Source organism: Oryzias melastigma, linkage group LG5, assembly GCF_002922805.2.
Source record: "Oryzias melastigma strain HK-1 linkage group LG5, ASM292280v2, whole genome shotgun sequence".
Taxonomy (NCBI): domain Eukaryota; kingdom Metazoa; phylum Chordata; class Actinopteri; order Beloniformes; family Adrianichthyidae; genus Oryzias; species Oryzias melastigma.
Window position 1 is genome coordinate 15,334,384 of NC_050516.1, and position 16,117 is coordinate 15,350,500.

Genomic DNA, 16,117 nt, shown 5'->3' on the forward strand with positions numbered 1-16,117 from the left:
GGGAATCAAGTGGGTAAAAAAGATCTTTTTTTCTTAAAGATTTCACTGGGAGAATGTTTATTAAGTTTGTCAATATAAAGTCTGTAATGGGACTGACTATGACAGGATGTCCTAGAAGAGTCTCTCAGGAATAAAGACAGAGGTTCTCGAGTTTTAGTATTTTAACATTTTTTCAACATTATATAGACATAGCAGAACTGTCAATAAAAGAATCAAACAAACTAGAGAAATGTATGCGTGTTAAGCTACGGACACACCAAGCACATCGTGGTGCGTTCAAGAACGTACTGAACGTGCGGTTTTATGTGTACTCTCAGTATGGCATTCACACCGGTCTGGTCCATGTACTCCGTTTAAAGAGGCTTCCTATGAAATTAAGCGGTGCAAATCTTTTGAATTTTGCTCCGGGTGTTTTATTTCTATTCCCACATGTATATAACACATGAATATAACTCTGGCCAGACACAAACCAAAATTATTAATTTTACCGTCATGATCAATTTTTAAACGGTTGGCATTTCCATGAATTAAAAAGGAACCCACATGTCACTACCAAATCAGAGTCTCTTATTGGTCAAAATTCAACTGATTTCACTTTTAGTGAATATTAAATGGCCACATGTTTTTTATGTGGAGGCCAAAAACTGACTTAAAAATTGTGACACATGAATGCAAAGTTTTGAAACCTTCTTATCCGTCTTAGCTTTTTATTAGAAGTGGTCGCTTCAGCACACATTGCCAAGGGATAGGTGTCAGGTGACCAGGGGAATGGAAAACTCTGTGGGGATAAAATGATTAAAAATTCTTGGGATTTTCATTTATGCTACCAAACAAAGTATTTGAAGTTATAATTGTGAGAATACACTAAAGAACACATACAGCAGCTTCAGTGGACAGACAGTCAGCGTCCTCTCTGCACCCTGAAGGTCTCTCTCTCGACTTTCTGTTTAACTTTGTTTCAATATTTTCCCCTTTATAAATTGGACCTTGAGGATCTTTTTCTCCTCAGGCCTTTCTCTCTTCTCTATTTCTCAGACACCTTCTCATTTTTTTTTTTTTTTTGCTCTTTCATCACTTCCTCCTTCCTGTCGCACAACAGGATTTTGCCGGCAAACTTGGATCCCTCCTTGTCGCCTCATTATTTATGCTCCCAGTTGCTTCACATGCATTAACACACAGTGAAAAAGGAGCTGCAAAGTGACCCATGTGGCCTGCTCATTCTTCATTTGTCAAGGGAGGGCTGGTGTTTGGATTGGATTTTTGGAGAAGCCACTTTAGGCCACTAATAAATTTACAGCCATCATTAACATGCAAATGGCTCTATTAAAATACACGGAGCGATGTATTTTAATTTCATAACTCCTCTTGGTCACATGCACACTGGATCACACACACTGGGGTTGTTAGAGGCCTCATCTGTGCACAGAATGACATTTTATTTGTTGAAGTCTCATTAAAGAGATTTAAATGTGCTCTGATTGAAATACCCTGATGTTTTGTAATAAATAGAACTGAAAGACTTTCTTTTCAGATTATTTTGTTTAAATTCCATTTTTTCTATAAACTTCTGTCATGGTTTGACAGTTTTTCTTTTCTTTTCTTATTATTGTTTTGTACTGTTTCGTTTCAGTAATTTAATTTTCTATCTGCATTTTACTTTAGAGGCACAATCAACACTAATCATTAAAAACGTTGCCATCTATGATTGTGCTGGTCATTATGGGAAAAACTTTACACAAATATCACATTCTACTTTTTTATGTGAGGCGTTTGTGAAAGCAGACATGGACACAAACATGATCATTTGGAGCCTCTTTTGATCAATGTCTGATAAGTTGGTTATCACACGCATTTCAACTCCAAACTATCATTCAAGGCCGAAGGACGCTGCAGATATGGTTGAACCAAACATTTGTAGGGAAGTCCATCGTCGTAATGTCTGGCTATGTCTCTCTGTCTTCATTCACAGACAGCAGTCAGCCGTCTCTTTCCCAGCCCTCCCTGACCCTGCAGAGCTTTCCGTACGGAGGCTGTGAGTCTGTGGAAATCTCCTATCAGAGCGGTACGTGCATCACATCCCACATCCTTCTAGCTAGCCACATCATGAAAACTTTGTTTTATTGTGGCATATGTGTACAAAAGATGGGACTACTTTAAAGTATGTTTTATAATTATTGTCAGTGGGGAAAATGAAGATATGGTAGAGATGCGGGCATTTTATTTGCTTTTATCAAAGATTACTAGCTGTTTGTTTTGAAAATAAAACACATTTTTAATCAATCTGTTCTGTGGTTTAACCCACCAGATCCAGGGAGCTCATTTTGACCTGTTGATGTTTCTGCAGGTCAGTTCCAGGCCGGTCAGTTTCAGCCAGCGATCCGGGTTGCAGATCTCCTCCAACACATCACTCAGATGAAATGTGGACAGGGTTATGGTTTCAAGGAAGAATATGAGGTGAAGACACACTCACACACATGCATGGAGACTTTTTCCTTTCCAGCAGTTTTACTTTGAAATGACTTTTACTTTCAACAGCTTCTGCTTTTAGGTTCTAAAACATTTTTCTCTTTTGCATTTCCAGCTTCTATATTAGTCATTAAATAAGTTTGTTTCGTAGACCTGGTCATTTTCCCTTGGCTGGACAGTGAGGTGAAATCAGAGTTTGGTTGAATTCTACTTGGAGAAAATACTTTTTTCTTACACTGTTGAAAACACTTGAGTTATTTCTTCAACCTTATTTACGGGTTACAGGTTAATTAACACCACTTGTTGCTTTGCCCCGCCCTCGTAATCCCTGGCCAATGAGTGAAGAGATCTTTTGTCACATGGTTTTGTTTACAATACAAGCCTAGGATGGGCTGCTTGACGGCAGTCTGAATACAGACCAAACTCAAGGTTCAGGACTCGATCCGAAGCAAATAAAGTAGACTCTGTCTGGATCAAACAATTTCTACAGTCTGAAGACACCCTTTATTTCAAGTTTTGAACAGTTTATGTATCTTCGTGTCTTCTTCCTTCTCATCTTTGTCCTTTCGACTAACTGCTATCATCTAAATCTCCCCCCTTTGATTTTAGTCAACATTTCATTGTTGTCACCCTCCTTGCCTTCTTCCTCCCTGTCATCTTCTAGCATCACTTTGCTCCCTTTTTTCTACTTTTTTTTAAGTCTTCTTTCCTATTCTCTTTTTAGAGAAGACCTTGATATTTGCTCCGGCATCTAACCATCACGTTAAACTCCTGACAGTTTAAGGCACAACATTTCCACATTTATCCTTTAACTGGAGCTCTCGCTTCATTTTACTTCCAAATCCCCTTTTTTATTCTATTCTTTCTTTAACCATCCTTCTTGTCGGCTGTCCTTTTTACTCCTGCATTTTTCTCCTCTCTGAAGCTGGAAATAAATCTTTGAAAAAGCACAAAGAAGACGGCTTTTGTCGTCCCCTTCAACCTCCCATTCTCAGAAGAATGAATATTTTCTATTACTGACTCTGCATGCACGTTGGAAATTGTCCCTCCGTGATACAGTAACTTATATTTTCATTTGCTTCCTGTCATTTGGGTTTAAACCTGCTGATACGATTCGGGGAAGAGAAAACGTGATTTATTCTCGAGTGTGTAAACGCCTCTGAGCAAAAGAAAAAAAAAAAAAAGATAGAGACGCAGAGAGAGCGGGGCTTTATTTCTAGAGCTGCTTGAAACCACCTGCCTTTAACAGCAACTGATAAGAGAGACGCCTCACAGTATGGGGGTGGAGTTTGTGCTGTTCTGACCAGGTTCACTTCTCTAGTTCAGGAAACTTTCTTTTCCTTTTTATAATCTTTGGTTTTATCTTATTTAAGGTGAAAAAAGATTTAAAGCCACTGCAGTAGCTGTAAAAGCCTTTAAATAGCCACTTTGATGAAAATCCAGTTTTTGGTGTTTTTAACATGTTCGTGTTTTTTCTGATGATCATGCTAAACACTTTATGGCTGGATAGCTCCAATATTGCTTGCCATTTTTGTTGCAGCGGTAATTGTGAGCGGCTATAAGGTAGTTGGAGAGCATGTACAATAAACAGATGGATAATGGGAAGCAGGGATTCGTCTGCAACAACAGTCCCGCCCACAATTTAGAAATTAATTTATGACGAACTACTACCGCTCTGCAGAAACTATGTCTTGGAAAATGTTTTCTTATTTGTATTAAAAACTGCATAATCATAATTAAAAGACCCCTGGGAATGCTTTTAAAACAGATCAAAAGATGATTAGAGTGGAACCTTACATAAAATTAGCTCAGTGATCTCTCTTTGAGTTTTTTTTTTTTTTTTTAGCTGTTTCACACCACAGTGTATACATTTCTCTCACAAACACACTAAAGTCTCATTCACTTAATTTTGTGCCTGCATGCTTGGAAGGATATGTGATAAGAAAAATCTGAGCATTTAGCTTATAGTGACTCCTCTTATTTATATATATTTGAATAAAAACATTGCTTGGATCAAAGCTCTGAATAGGTCTGAATAACCCACTGGGGTACAAACTCAAGGAGGTACAGTTTATATTAAAAGAAAGATAAAAAAAATTAAGTCAAACAGTACAGAAGGACTTGATTATCAAATATATTGCTGATGCAATGCAGTCAGTATCACAACAGAGACTCAGCAGAAAACTGTGGTTTCTATTTTGAGTTTTCTTTCTTGGTAAATTGTCAAAGAGAGTCAAAACTCCATAAACACTTTTTAAGCAGGATTTTTACTGTAAATCTTTTACCTTAAAAAAAGAAAAGTTGATATTGTTGTAATATTCCCAAATTCTGTACATGTTTTTAATAAACTGTTAGGCATTTATAGTACAAAATGTGATACAGATGGTGGATGGATGTTTGCACAGCAAATACATCTCTGTTGTCCTTCTTTACACTCATAATGATTATTTTGTGCTGTAACTAATGGAAATAAAGAAAGTTATTTTTACCTCACCAATATTACACTCTTTTCTATTAGAATCAGAATGAGATGTTTGAGTAAAAGTAAAATTAAATAGTTCTGATGATTAGAAGTATGAACAAAGCCATGAATTACATGGGTAAGATAAACAAGACTTTATACCAATTACATGTTCTACTTATGAATTTAGTTTATTAAAAACATTTTCAAAATGTAGATTCTATACTGCCTCATTTTAGAGTGCAGCTGCATAAAAACAGGGAGGCAGTGACAAAAAAAAAAAAAAACGCAGACCCGTTGGACGGGTTGTTGACCCACAGCCACACCACAAATTGTATGCTCTTGTCCCCACCTCCATGTGTGATATGACTTTCAGTACTGAAAGGCATTAACCTCACTAACACTGACAGGGGCCTCTCTGTCAACACACTGCCCCCCCCTGAGAGCACACCTCTTCCGTTCAGAGTCATATCCAAGAATTTTAGATCTGATCAGATGGAAGTGTTATAAAGCTCTTCACCTCACAAATCCTGCATCTGATCCATATTTCTCATCTGAACCTCAGGTTAGAATCCAACTGGTTTGTAAAAGTTGGCAACAAATGGCAAGCAATATTTACAGTGAGGTTCCCCAAATGTCTCCAAAATGTTTTGTAGGATTATTTCCCAATGGCAGTGGTTCACTCAAATGTGTATAAGACTCTCTCACAACACAGATGTAAAGCAGTCACCCCTTCTTTAAAGGTGAGGGGTTGTTGGCCTTTAACAAAAACAGGAGAAGGATTGTGTTTCATATCAATGTTTTTACGGTTGCTTAGGGTACAATCCTGCATAAAAACAGATTTCCTTGTATTGTCCTAACTTGTGATTAACTTGACTTTCATAAAAAGCCCCTCATTGGAATTGCATATACTTATTAATTCCTTCTTAAAAGTCCTTTACAGTCACAGTCCCATTCACCCATGCACACACACATTCACACATGAACGGTGGCTCCGCTGCTGAACCACCAGAAGCAATGTGGAGTCTCAGTGTGTTGCCCAAGAATCCTTTGACACATGGGCAGGGAGGGTGGAAACCGAACTGCCATATTTCTATCAGAGTTTGACCACTCTACCTCAACGGCCCTGCATATTTACAAAAATGAAAATCTGACAGTTTAAGTACATATGCTGGGTGAGGATCACAGCTGTTGTGAAAATATGTATGTAAACATCCTGTTGACTTGCAGTCCAAATCCAACAGACTGCACAGCATTTGTGCAATTTCAATTTCTGAAAAAAGCACCATCTCCAACAATTATTTTAACTATCACAGCCCAGTGAGATACAAGCTTGATAGCTGATCTGTGACCATTCTTTTATTTTGAAGGCACAATGTTTTTTTTAAATCACTTTAAAATAGTTTTACAGTTTGTCGTTTTCTTCCCCTGAGTAACCAGCTACAATTACACATGAGTTGACATTTTTTTTTTGTATCTATGTGCACTATTGAATCAATTCTAATCATAAAAAGTCATCAATAACTGACTAGACAGATGCATTCATTTGGTATATAGGTATTGTATTTGTATTTATATTTATATTTGTTGTCCACTTAGTAAGATCTAAAAATATGTGCATACCTTAAATATCACCATACTCTTATTAAACAATCCAATTTGCATTATAAGAAAAATAATACATTAAAAAAAAAAAAAAAAAAGTTCTGACTTTTTGTAAACGCAGATAGAATATGCAACAGAGAACTCCTGGATACTGTACGCATTCACAAACACAAGCTCTCAGGATAACATGGCTTTATAAAAGAATCAATTTGCTGCTTGACTGCGCAATAGGTTTAGTTGTCAGTTTTTCTGTCACAACACATTTGTTTGGGGTGTGTACATGTGTGTGTGTGTGCATACATGTGTGTTTGTGCAATATGTAGGTCATATAGCTGTCTGAAAGTGAAAGCTGCTGTCTGGCCTTCTTAAACCCTTAATGGACTCAAACAGGGCTGCTCACTGCTCCCCAAAGGGAGGATTGTGTGCTTTTTTGTGAGTGACCTGAGTGTGTTGGAGGGCTTGTTCTAAAATAGTTCACTGCCCATATGGCAGCTTTTGAGATTTGGGGTTTGGTTGCATATTACAAGCTTGTGAAGGTCTCGCTGTCGCATTTACGCTCCTGCTGTTATGTCTCCACAGTGGACTTATTCTCTGAATGCATAAGAATATTTCAATAAGAAATCTTGTTTATGGATTATCTAAATGTGCAATAAAGACAGTATGCAGGAGATAAACACACATGACCAGACGTGTGCACGTTGTTTGTTCTTGCTCTGTTTGAAGGCCTGTGGCACAGGCCAGCACCGCGGCGGGGAGTGCACACAATCTGTCTCCTCTCCTCCAACAAAGGACAGACTCCATTTTCTCTTTTAGAATAAACTCAGTGCAGTAAACCCACACTTCATCTCAGTGTCTTTCATTTCAAATGTGCAGAAATACTGTTTGTTTCTTTCACTTTCATTGTGCTCTTTGCTACGGGAAGGTCTTTTTTATCTTCAGCACTCAAACATTAAACATTTAGCGTGGACAAACATGAAGGCAGCACTGCCTTATCATCATTATGGCCCATAAGCTGGAGCTCGGATTCTCCTACTGTTTTTCTTCAGATTCCTTTTAGGATTCAACGGATGCCAGCTTGTGTGTTCAGACACAAACCTGTCAGACTGTGTGTGCAACCATACTTCTTTGTCTTCAGATGTCAACATTGAACTATTTTTGTGTGATCTTGTGTGTACTCACATGTACATGCATGTGTACATGTGCACATTTTAGGCTCTGGCAGAAGGACAGACGGCGCCCTGGGAAACTGCGAAAAAGGACGAAAACCGCAACAAGAATCGCTATGGCAACATCATCGCATGTGAGTACTGCGCTGCGTTTTGGTTGTCCTAATACTTTTTTAATACTTAATTGTGATTATAGGTTTGTTTAAAGCATCAAAACTAATGATTTAGACTTTTTTAGAGAAGCAACCTTTATATTATTCTACAAAGTAATGCATATAAACTTCATTGCCCTCGGCAACACTCGTTCAAGCAGCTACTTCAATGATAGGTCTATGTATGGACTTACGCATTCAAAACTCTTAAGTTCACATGCAGCTATGCACATTTTATAGTCATTTTCTGGCTCTATGTGAAAACGTGTGGCCACTGAATGGGCATTGTGAGTTTAACATGGTTCAACTTCGACCAATCAGGGACTTGGATGTGGTAGTGATGTATGGATGGCATCCCTTTAAATAATGGATGTGCCAACCATTTGAAAATTGATAATTGAGGAGAAATTAATAATAGCAGCTTGTGCTCTGATGGGATTAGTCGACACCAAGTCTTTCGTATTTTGGAATAGAGTTGTGAAAGAAAAAGCCTGGAACACGACTCGCAAGATGTGCATCTCAGTGAGATTTCACACCAAACCTCTTCCAGTTGTAGGTGGCATAAAGAGATATTAAACAGTAGAAAAACAAAAAGAAGAAATTGTCCCTCCCTTCTCGTTCAGTGTGAATACCTCAAGGTTTGGCAACTCAAGGCCCCGAGGGTTGGTGTATCTGCATAAATTCCAGATATCCAAGCCCTACTCATGACTGACTACCTGGTTCAGGTGTGTCAAGTCAATTGCATCATGGCAGAGCACGGTATGTTGTAAAACATGCAGGAATGTAGGCCTGGAGTCACCCATTCCTGATATTTGTGTTCAAGAATGGACGTTTAACTGGTTCTTGATTGAGCGTCACATGTCCGGCATGTCTGTAGCTTTAGACCCATTAAAATGCAGAGGACAAATTTAAGGTAGTGGGAGTGAAACTTAGTCCTGAACAAGGTTTTTTTTTTCTTTTTTTGTAAAAACTGTGAGTCTTCTAAATGAGTCATTTTCTCACTCTTTAGTGCTGGGATTTTAATGGAGTCTTAATCACTGTCAAACGTGAGCCATATCGCTTCGCTTCAGCCAAAGATCCTGTCTGCCTAATTGTTTTTGGACAAAGGATGGAATGAACACATGCTAACCTAACAGCATCAAAGTGCCAAACTACCCATTTGGAAAGTCTCTCTGAAGAGCAGAGTTTCACTCTGGCTGGTGCTTTTCTACCAAAATAAATAAATAAATATGGGTCCAAAACAGACAGTCTTCTTTGTTAGAGGAGAAAAAAAAGCTAAAAAATAAAAAAAGGGCTGCATTCTGTCATATGTCAGTTCTGGTGTCTGACATTTGTCAGTAAACAAAAAGCATTTTTTATGAAAAAAAAATCAGAACTTAGAAAGGCAAAGACAATCATATTTTACCTCTCAAGTTGATAAAAGATTTCTTTTTTAGTGTTGCTCACCGAATTCTTCGTCTCCCATGACTCACATTTTAAAATTCAGTTTTTGTGAGCAAACTTGTGAAGAGAAGAAGCTCTCGGTTTGTGGAGGGATTTCTTTTCAGTCATGTCTAATGATCAAAGCCTGCAGCTTCTGTTTCTTTCAGAGACTTTTGTCAAAAATGAAGCTTCATTTTGATGCAAAGCCAGAGTGGAGTAATGATATTCAGAGTGAGGTACTGCATGTTGGATCAGTGTGTGCGTTGGCCATTAGCTTGAATTTGCATGTGAATGTGTGTGTGTGTGTGTTATACCCAGCATTTGCAATCATGTTTTTGTGCACCAATGATGTCTGATTGGATGTTCTGTTGATTTGTGGTTGCAAGCTTGTTACTTTCAACAAATGAGCCCAGGCCTCTGTTAAGAATCAACAAGAGAGGCAAGTTGTTTGGGGTTTTGTTGGTGTGTCATGTTACTACTCCTACATTTTTACACACGCACAAACAAAAAACCCAACACACATCACATACAGTCCTATGCTCACTAGGGCTGCCACGACTAGTCGACTAATCGACGACTAATCGACTATTAAAATAGTCGACGACTAATTTAATAGTCGATTAGTCGTTACTTTATATTAAATGGAGTCAGTGTAGTAAAGTTGAAAGTTATAATGGTGTTATGCTAGATTATTGGACTATTTTGGCATTTATTAAGGTTTTTTAGGCTATTTTGGAGTTTTTATTTCAGTTACATGCTAGCTGTCTTTGCTAACTTAGGCTTTTTTTAGGCTAATTTGGCCTTTAACTAATATTTTAGTTGGCTATTATGGCTATCAGCATCTTCAACTATCGTCACTAGCATCTTTTGCGGCCAAATTCAGCTTACATTTCATCTATAATGATGCTAGTATGAAAATATATATATATATATATATATATATATATATATATATAGTTTTTAGTTAGTTTAAAGTGAATGATGGTTAAGATTTGTGTTTTACATCAACTTTGTGCATGATCCGATTAGTCGACTAATCGGAAAAAATAATCGGTGATTAGTCGACTATTGAAATAATCGTTTGTGGCAGCCCTAATGCTCACACGTGATTTAGCCATATATTAAAGTTTTGAACTTCTTTGCAGTATTCACTCACATTATCTCAAGTAGTCACGCCAACATATATTTTTTAATACTTTACTTGTGTCTTGAAAAACAATTACAAGAAGCCTTTCTCCAAGGAAATCAAGTGTATGCTCTTAATTTCGTGATTATACGCTGTGTTCACCTACCTGTCTTTACCTTTGTTTTGAAATAACCTCAACGAATTGGGGGCAAAAACAGTTGTTAAAATATCTCGGAGCAGATGACGAACTGTGTCTAGATATTTGGCCATATTTGAACTCTAAATAAATGTGCAGGCTATTGTTTGTGGTTTTGTGTTTCTGTTACTGGTATCAGAGGAGACTATAAACCCCTTTTTCTTTAACTTTGCTGGTAGAATGGCCAGAAAAAGCAGGACTTTTATGCCCTCAGGGGGATAGCTATACATTGTGAGATAGTGCAGCGACACTTTGAAGGGGGCTTAAAGATGGATAATGTACCCACATCTCCCTACGTTTTATGTTCCAAAACTTTTTTTTTTTTTAAATTTGATTTTAACATTCTACAGCTTCATTTTTCTCCAATGTGAGTTAAAGCACTATGATATGTATTAGGTTTAGCGAGCGAATGGACTCTAAATAGCTGTAGTTGTGGTTTGGAGTCTATATTTAAAAAAAAAAACAAAACAGGCTGCCATGCACTGTAAGCAGCAGACGCATACGCTTGCAATGGCCAATCAGATTCTCTAATGCCAGCGAAAAGACTTTGCACCATATGTCTATGTCATTATGTCCAATGCTTCTGTTTCACACCTTATCTTAGCATAAAAAAGAGAAAATAAACTAACAGAAACAGTTATCAGTAGGGGTGTGTATCTTTCCCTCTCACACAATTCAAAATTGTCCACAAATCGATACATAAAGGAGTCAATTAACTTTTTGGTGATACAATCCGATTCTTTTACCAAAAATGCTGAAGTCTAGATATTTCTTCATATGGCATTTAAAGCTGTAAATAATAATGCATGGCATTGACAGATACATTTATTCAGATATTGACTTGTAGGTAGCAAGCTCATGATTGGACGTCGTTTTGTTTGCATCGCATAAACATAAAAAGACAGACGGTAGAAAAAGAAAAAACAAAAAGAGAAACTGTAGTTTGCCAGAAATTGATTAACTTCTTGAATGATTTTATACCTTTTAACCCACATAATTTTGTTCATATGTGTGGTTGTCAAACGATACTGCAGTTGCTCAATCATCTCGATACATATTTATTTTTTACTTCATTAATCGATACTGCTGCTGCTTCCAGTGCCTGATCGATTTTTGATCGATGTTTCTTTTACATCTCTAGTTGTCGGCATTAACCTCTGATGTTAACAGAAATGATACTTAAGAAAGAAGGATTTACTTTTAAAAAAGATTTGTACTGGTTAGTACAAATATTTGACTTTTATTTTTATTTTTTTAACCCCACTCACTGCACCACAAGTAGACACCAAGGTGAATTATGAGAGTTTATGTTGTCTGCTATTTATTTATTTACCTTTTAACTGCTGAGGTGATACTAGTTGGAGTTTTTATTGGTTGTTGGGTTTGTTTTGTCCAAATTTTAGTATGGTGAGATAAATCTTAAGTTATGCAAGTGAAGACTTATGTGAGTCAGGTGATGAAATGGTGAACCACCTCCACTTTTAGTCTATGATCAACTGTAGTCCTGTGTGGATTCTTGAGCCTGGGATTAATGTTGATGAAAACACTCTAGATAGGAGGGTAAATAACACCCATGAAGGCCTCAACGCAAAATGCACGGCCTGCTGCTTGGTGTGTATGCACACACATGCAAAGATATATCACGGCAGAGACCCTGCACTGACCCGAAGGCCTGAAAATGAAACATAAAGCTTGTATGAAATAGCCTGTCAAAGAGCTGATAGCCAACAGGAATTATGATAAATATGCTATTAGTCCGAATCCTTTAATTACAAGGGCCGAGTAATGGAAACTGTCCATCTTGCTCACAGTGAATGGTATGATTGTACAAAGACCCATTTTCTTGAAAAAAAAGTGTTGTAAAAGGCCCTCAGGGAACCGACTTTGTGCAGCATCTTTATTAGTACATGGAAATGTGGTGAGACAGGAGGGTGACGGGCTCCAGAGCAAACTTTAAAAATGGGTGAAAGGTTTATGTGTCTGTTTTTCTTTCTGAGGGGTTGAAATGAGTTTTACCTTTTCTTCAAAGCTAATCTGCTGCGAAGGATTTATTTGGTGACGTAAAGCTGCCAGCAGTCATGTGCAAGAATCTCTTTCTAAAAGAGCAGCCTGATTTTTTTTTTTGTTTTCGGTGAAAGCATCAGGGCCATTTCTGATTGGATCAGAATGTAGAGGATGATCTTTTGTCTGTTACAGAGAAAAACATAATCTGAATTTAAAAAGTCCGGCGGTCCAATTGGAGCTGTGGGTTCAACCTGAAGACCTAACTGATCACATAATCAGTGCGGCCTTTCTTCTATGATAACCCTAGGTGTCATTATGCCATCAGCCAGACCCAACAAACCTAAGAACAAATACATTGTTGTCATATTTTCTTGTAGGAATATTTTAATCTTGAAAGTTAGGGAAAAAAATTACATTTGATCATAAAATTTTAAGGAGAAATGTAAGGAAAGTTTTACGGCCTCATGTTTCCGGCTCAGATTAAAAAACAGTTTTAATGATATTAGTGTTTATAAGTGAAACTCATAATACATCAGTAGTAAACGTGTTCTGCGTGTATTTACAGAACCTCCCACTTTAGCAAATGCTCTGCAAGCCTCAGCAGATCCCAGAGAAGGGACCAAAAATGTGTTGTCTGGCTTTGTGAGGTTTACACCAACAGCCAAGTTCTAACCCTCTGAGTCCCATCAGTGATTTCTCAGTAACCTTCCTCTTTCTACTCTCCTCACACAAAGCACTGCTAATTCTGCCACCTCTCGTCCCCTCTCTCCATTAGCGGTGTGGAAGGGGCCGATTGGAGTTGACTTCGGCTGTCTGCCAAACACAAATGCTAGGTGCCACGTTTCAAATCCCCTCAGCGCGCAGAGTAAATGTTAATCTTCCGGCCTCCTGTCCTCCACTCAACGCCTGTCCTTCTCTACAGCTCTCTTTAGTCCTCACTTAGCTTTCTTTAGCTTCACAAATCTGTTATATGTTGTGAACCTTTCTAACAATCAGAATTTGTTACCTTCCTATTTGTTATCTGGTCCCTGAATACTGTTATACTTTTAGCTTTTCTATTATCAAACTTATTTAATTCTGTTTCTTCCTCCTCTCTAACATGTTTCCTGCCATTCTCTTCTTAAAGACCCTCTGATGAAAATCACCTTTTTGTTGTTTTTAGCACTTGTGGCATTTTTCTGATGATGGAGGACATATACAAAGAAAATTAACCCTAAAATTACATTTCTGAGTATTTCTTTAGTGGAATTGTTGTAAATCAAGAGCTGACAGAAAAAAATGCTGTTGGAAAAAGCTACAACTGTAAGCCACAAGCTCCCTGTCCCGCTCCATTCCAGTACCTCCACTTTACACGACTCGGTCCATATACGTCTTAATTTTTCTCATCCGAGCTGGCATCTCTCTCTAAACTATGCTGCTGGATAGCTCCAATATTGCTCGTCATTTTTGGTGCACCGCTAATATTAGGTTGGGGTTGTAAGGGGATGTAAGCTAGCAAGAGAGAATGTAAACAAAGGGATGATGGGAAATAGGGGGAGGGTAATTCTGCTCCAACAGTTCCACTTTGGTCAAATTTCTAATGAGCTACTGCTGCTCTGCAGAAACTATGTCCTAAAAACGACATTTTTTTTTTGCTAAAAATGGCATTATTATATTTTTAAAGACCATGGGAGATGCTTTTAAAATTGATGAAAAGATAGTTGGGTTGTTAAATCTCATGCTAACCTTTTTTATTACTATTTCTTCCTCACTGCAGCATGCTCCCTTTGTGGTGATTTAAAATTATTCAAAAAAATTCCTTCATAAATATTAAAAAAATATCTTGAAGCATTCACAAACATGCGGGCCCCTTTGTGCCTGTTACTTTACTCTCATCAGATGAGATCCGTGCATTTCTAGGACCAGAGGAGAAAAGCATGTTAGCTCTTTCCTGAGCTACCCATGCTGGAATTCATGTTAAATTCCTGGGCTTTTTCTCATGACATCTCAGCTTCATCGGTTTGTCTATTTTTGGAGGCGCCTAATTCCCTTTGTGGCAATGATTGTTGGTAACTGAGCTGCGGATTTGGTCTTTCACAGAAGTTTATTTTGAATGATGTCATCTGCTGTCAACAAGCAATGCAATCTAATGTCCTTTCTTTTTGTTAATAATTTTCACCTTTCCTTGTACCAGTGCAGTCTGACACACACTCTGAAAAAGACACCAAATCACACATTTGTGTCAGCGTTACTTGATTTTATCAGAGTTCCAATTTACTTTAATCTCCTTGTCTTACTTTTCTTAGTTCAATTTTATATATATATATATATATGTATATATAAAGACCACCTGAATCTACAAATCTTTTTTTTTTTTTGACTTTGTGAGGAAGATCCAATGCCTTCACGCAGACTTCACATAGAAAGGCCCCAGCTTGGATTGCTGTGAGGCGAGGGTGCTAACCACTGCAATATACCGCAGCCCATTTTTTTAAATAAAAAAATGTATTTTGCAACAATGAACTATTTGATTATGTGTAAAAAAGACAAAGGCAGCAAAAAAGTACTCACAACCTTTCATGTATCTGCATTCCAGACCTTTTCCTTTCTTTCACACATAAAGTTAGTTTTCTATTTAGACTGAAGAAGCTGAGATAAAAGTCAGCTTCTACTCCTTGGACTTTTTAAAAAAACAAAACTGTTTGTGCAAAATACAAATATTTTTCAATATCGTTGAATTTTTGACCATCAAAAGGCTTGTAAAGAACGTCTCAAGCCAAAATAATGATAATAATAATAAAAAGTTTTTCAATTTATGACACATCCAGAGTTTCTTATTGCACTTCTGTTCATAGAAATAAACTCACATCCAAAAAATTTGAAAATTTGAGCTGATAGAAGGAAACTGTGTTACTTTATCCCTCAAAACTAAATAGAGATGTTGCCTTTTTTTTGTCCTCAAGCATCCCTGTTGCATCTCTTCGGTCATTGGATATCTCCTAACTCTATGTTACCATACATATTATGTTTGATGCATTTCTGGAATCCTTATCTCATTACCATAATCAGAACTTTCCTTGAAACCCCATTGTAGATAACACGATCCATGTTATCTGCCTGTAGTTCATCATCACTCCACTAGGGACAGTAGGAGGGCTTTTTCTGCTCATTTCAAAATGGAAGCTTCCATGAAATCTCAAAAAAACGTCTGTTGTTCATTTCTTTGAATGACTATTAAAACAGGGCTGCACGGTGGTGCAGTGGTTAGCGCTCTCGCCTCACAGCGAGAAGGCCCCGGTTCGACTCCCGGCTGGGACCTTTCTGTGTGGAGTTTGCATGTTCTCCCCGTGCATGCGTGGGTTTTCACCGGGGACTCCGGCTTCCTCCCACCGTCCAAAAACATGCTTCATAGGTGAATTGGTGACTCTAACTTGCCCCTAGTGTGAATGTGAGAGTTAATGTGTGTGTGATTGAGGCCCTGAGACAGACTGGCGACCTGTCCAGGGTGAACCCCGCCTTTGCCCATCAGTAGCCGGGTTA

At 37.8% G+C, this 16,117-nt stretch overlaps 1 protein-coding gene across 12 annotated transcripts in view; it reads left to right on the forward strand.

Moving 5' to 3' along the window:
* The window catches only part of ptprt (protein tyrosine phosphatase receptor type T), a 304,805-nt gene that overhangs the window by 241,704 nt on the left and 46,984 nt on the right, over positions 1–16,117 (forward strand). For all 12 annotated transcript variants that reach the window (XM_024269996.2, XM_024270001.2, XM_024269998.2 and 9 more), the window contains 3 exons: positions 1,970–2,062; positions 2,345–2,454; positions 7,745–7,832. In XM_024269996.2, the coding sequence (XP_024125764.1) occupies positions 1,970–2,062; positions 2,345–2,454; positions 7,745–7,832 (291 nt within the window). The remainder of the gene's footprint in view (positions 1–1,969; positions 2,063–2,344; positions 2,455–7,744; positions 7,833–16,117) is intronic.